The sequence below is a fragment of the Alligator sinensis genome, unplaced genomic scaffold, assembly GCF_000455745.1.
Source record: "Alligator sinensis unplaced genomic scaffold, ASM45574v1 scaffold267_1, whole genome shotgun sequence".
Classification (NCBI taxonomy): domain Eukaryota; kingdom Metazoa; phylum Chordata; order Crocodylia; family Alligatoridae; genus Alligator; species Alligator sinensis.
Window position 1 is genome coordinate 2,347,342 of NW_005842100.1, and position 2,668 is coordinate 2,350,009.

The window sequence follows — 2,668 nt, forward strand, 5'->3', positions numbered from 1 at the left end:
CTTCACGCTCTCCCTCTCGGACTCCAATTGCTTTCTCTCCAACTTGGGCGGAAACCACCCAAGCTCTTTATACGGCTAGCAAGCCAATTGCTAGCCGCCACATGTGCATAATTTAACACAAGCCAATAATGGGGCTCGAATTAAAATACAAATGGCAGGAACTCCTTTGCACCGTGCATTTCTGAGATGCAAAAGAAATGCACCATGCAAAGAAAGCTACAAACTGGCGGGAAATTCTCCATTGCACCGGAGTTCTCCTCTGTAGCAGAGAACTCCACCGTGCAAAGAAGCTGCAATTTGGCGGGAAAATAATTTAGCAGTGCTGAAGCGCACACAAAACAAAAATCACAACTTTGGGTTGTGACACCTCCCAGCACACACACACTATGCTTCAACCTCTACACCCAGCTGTGGAGTATTCTTCTAGTGCTGACATGGACCCGCAGGCATCCTCTTGCCACCCCTCTTGGACCCCACGTAGATGGTGGGGCCAAGAATGAGGAGAGAGCCTATGACAGCCTGGGAGGCTGTTCCCTGCCGCATACATTGATTCAGAATAGCTTCATGATACCAAAGTATCTATAAACAGTGTTGCCTTGTAACATAAGCCACCCTCTGGAGATACCCAGCCATGTATTTTTTTAACCAAGTTAGGACTTGGGGCTGGGTATGACACTGAGGGCCAAGTGCTATTCCACCTATCAGGCACTGAAGTGGACCTGTTTGAGTTCTTGAAAAACTGACAATACAAAAGATGGAGGCTCCTCATCCTACTCAATGCTTTTTTGTGACTTAGTCTTAAGGCTAAATGGACAGCAGGTTACAAAGGAGGTGTCTTAATGGATCTGTAGGAATTTCCCATTTGAGGAGCTTGCAGCAACCTGTACCACAGCCACAACGACAGCAGCCCCTGTGTAAGGAGGTAAATGCTCACATCCTCTGTCTTTCCACCCCTCCCTGTGCTCTCTACCCTGGTGTTGCCCATGGCACCAATGTCAAGTTACAGCTCTGAAAGGCACAGTGTCTGTAATAGTTTATAACAATTAAAATCCACATCCTTACTGGCACAGGGCTTGACTTTGATTGTAAAGTAGGCATAGCTTTAGTGGAGGAAGAGGGAGGCTGAAAAAATGACTGCGTGTTTGAGCCCAATTGCTATTGACTGTTGAGCACATCATTTTTTTTTTTAACGTCTCACAATCTCAGGGAGTGATTTCCACCACTTTTAGTGCTGCATCTTTAAAGTTTTGATTTGAACAATAGTAGACATTTAGCTGTGTGATCCAGGAAGCAATCTCTAGATACTTCAGAAATACAGCAGGGTCAGCAGCACTCAGTCTTCAGCAGTTTATGAGTCACTTCACCGAGTTGCAGGGAGCCACAAAATAATAGACGAATGAGAATCTGATGTTGCATCAGTATAACACTGCCAGTGGAAATTTCCTCACAGATCACCTATCCTCTCTCTCCTTCCCTTGACTACTGAGAGATGTAGGAGGTTTCTTTCTGTCTCTCTTTCTCCCCCCCTAGTGCTAATTAGGAAGGAAGCTCTGGCTGCCATGCATGTATCAGCCAGAATGGGATGTGTTTTAGTGCTAGGGATTCTGCTTGCTTTTCCTGATAAACATCTTGAAGCAAGTGGATTGCTAGTCAGATGTGTTGAGTTCAGAGAAACTACACATATGGTCAATAGGATGCACAGTTCCTGAGCTAATGGTTCAAGGTTCACTACTAAATAACCCTGTTCTGAAAATGGTGCGAATCAAATTGGTTTGCACCTGCCTAAAATTTGCTGAGCTGGTTTGCGCTGTAACGTGGATGCTAGTTTATTAATGGGACTGACTTTTGTGTTGCTCTTTCCAGGCCATTCATCGTGCTGCCACCCCTGATGGAATGGATAAGGGTTGCCTTGGCCCATGCAGGGTACCGTCGTAGCTTCTCCGTGGATAGCGATGATGTACGGCAAGCAGCAAGGCTCTTGCTACCCGGAGTTGACTGTGAGCCTCGACAGTTAAAGTAAGTCTGGGCAAAGAAAGAATGTTCTGAAAAACCTCTCTCTCTCATAATGACAGTGATTTAAACAGCATTAGATATACAGGATGCTCAGACTCTTCTCTCTGCAGTTTGTTAAATCAGCTGCTATATTTGTTCACCCGCCTGTGTGAGCCAGTTTTAGAAGCTGCATGGCAATGGGTGCCTCAGTATCTAGCAGCTGGATCAAGCCCTTCATCTGCTTATCAAATCTTGGTTTTCCTTTTACCGTTAGGTTCTCTTTTCTAATGAGGGAACAAAGTCTTCAGCTAATTGTCTGCTTCTCTGTGCTCCAGTGGCAAAATACTGAGATGTAACTGACAGGGCTGCAAATATTTTTCACTGCCTTGTTTTCTGCAGCAGTGGTTTAATCAGCACATTTACACTTGCAGGTAAAAACAGCTCTTGCAGTACAATCATATTTTAATACTCAAATCTACTTCATGCAAAGATGTTGTAGATCTAAATAATTCAATTCCCATTTTTTTAATCGAGAAATAACCTTTTGGTTTTCTAATGAGGCCCTAAAGTTTGTATTCTCAGTATGTATTTTTAGGTGCTGCTTTACCTTCTTTCTATATGCATGGATAAAAGTATCATCCGAGGACATGCTGGAATCTGGGAGATATTTGTTTCA

The 2,668-nt window shown here is 44.1% G+C and overlaps 1 protein-coding gene across 1 annotated transcript in view; it reads left to right on the forward strand.

Moving 5' to 3' along the window:
* Positions 1–2,668, forward strand: part of BTBD11 (BTB domain containing 11) — a 278,838-nt gene that overhangs the window by 210,234 nt on the left and 65,936 nt on the right. The window contains exon 5 of the mRNA XM_025204909.1: positions 1,864–2,016. Within this exon, the coding sequence (XP_025060694.1) occupies positions 1,864–2,016 (153 nt within the window). The remainder of the gene's footprint in view (positions 1–1,863; positions 2,017–2,668) is intronic.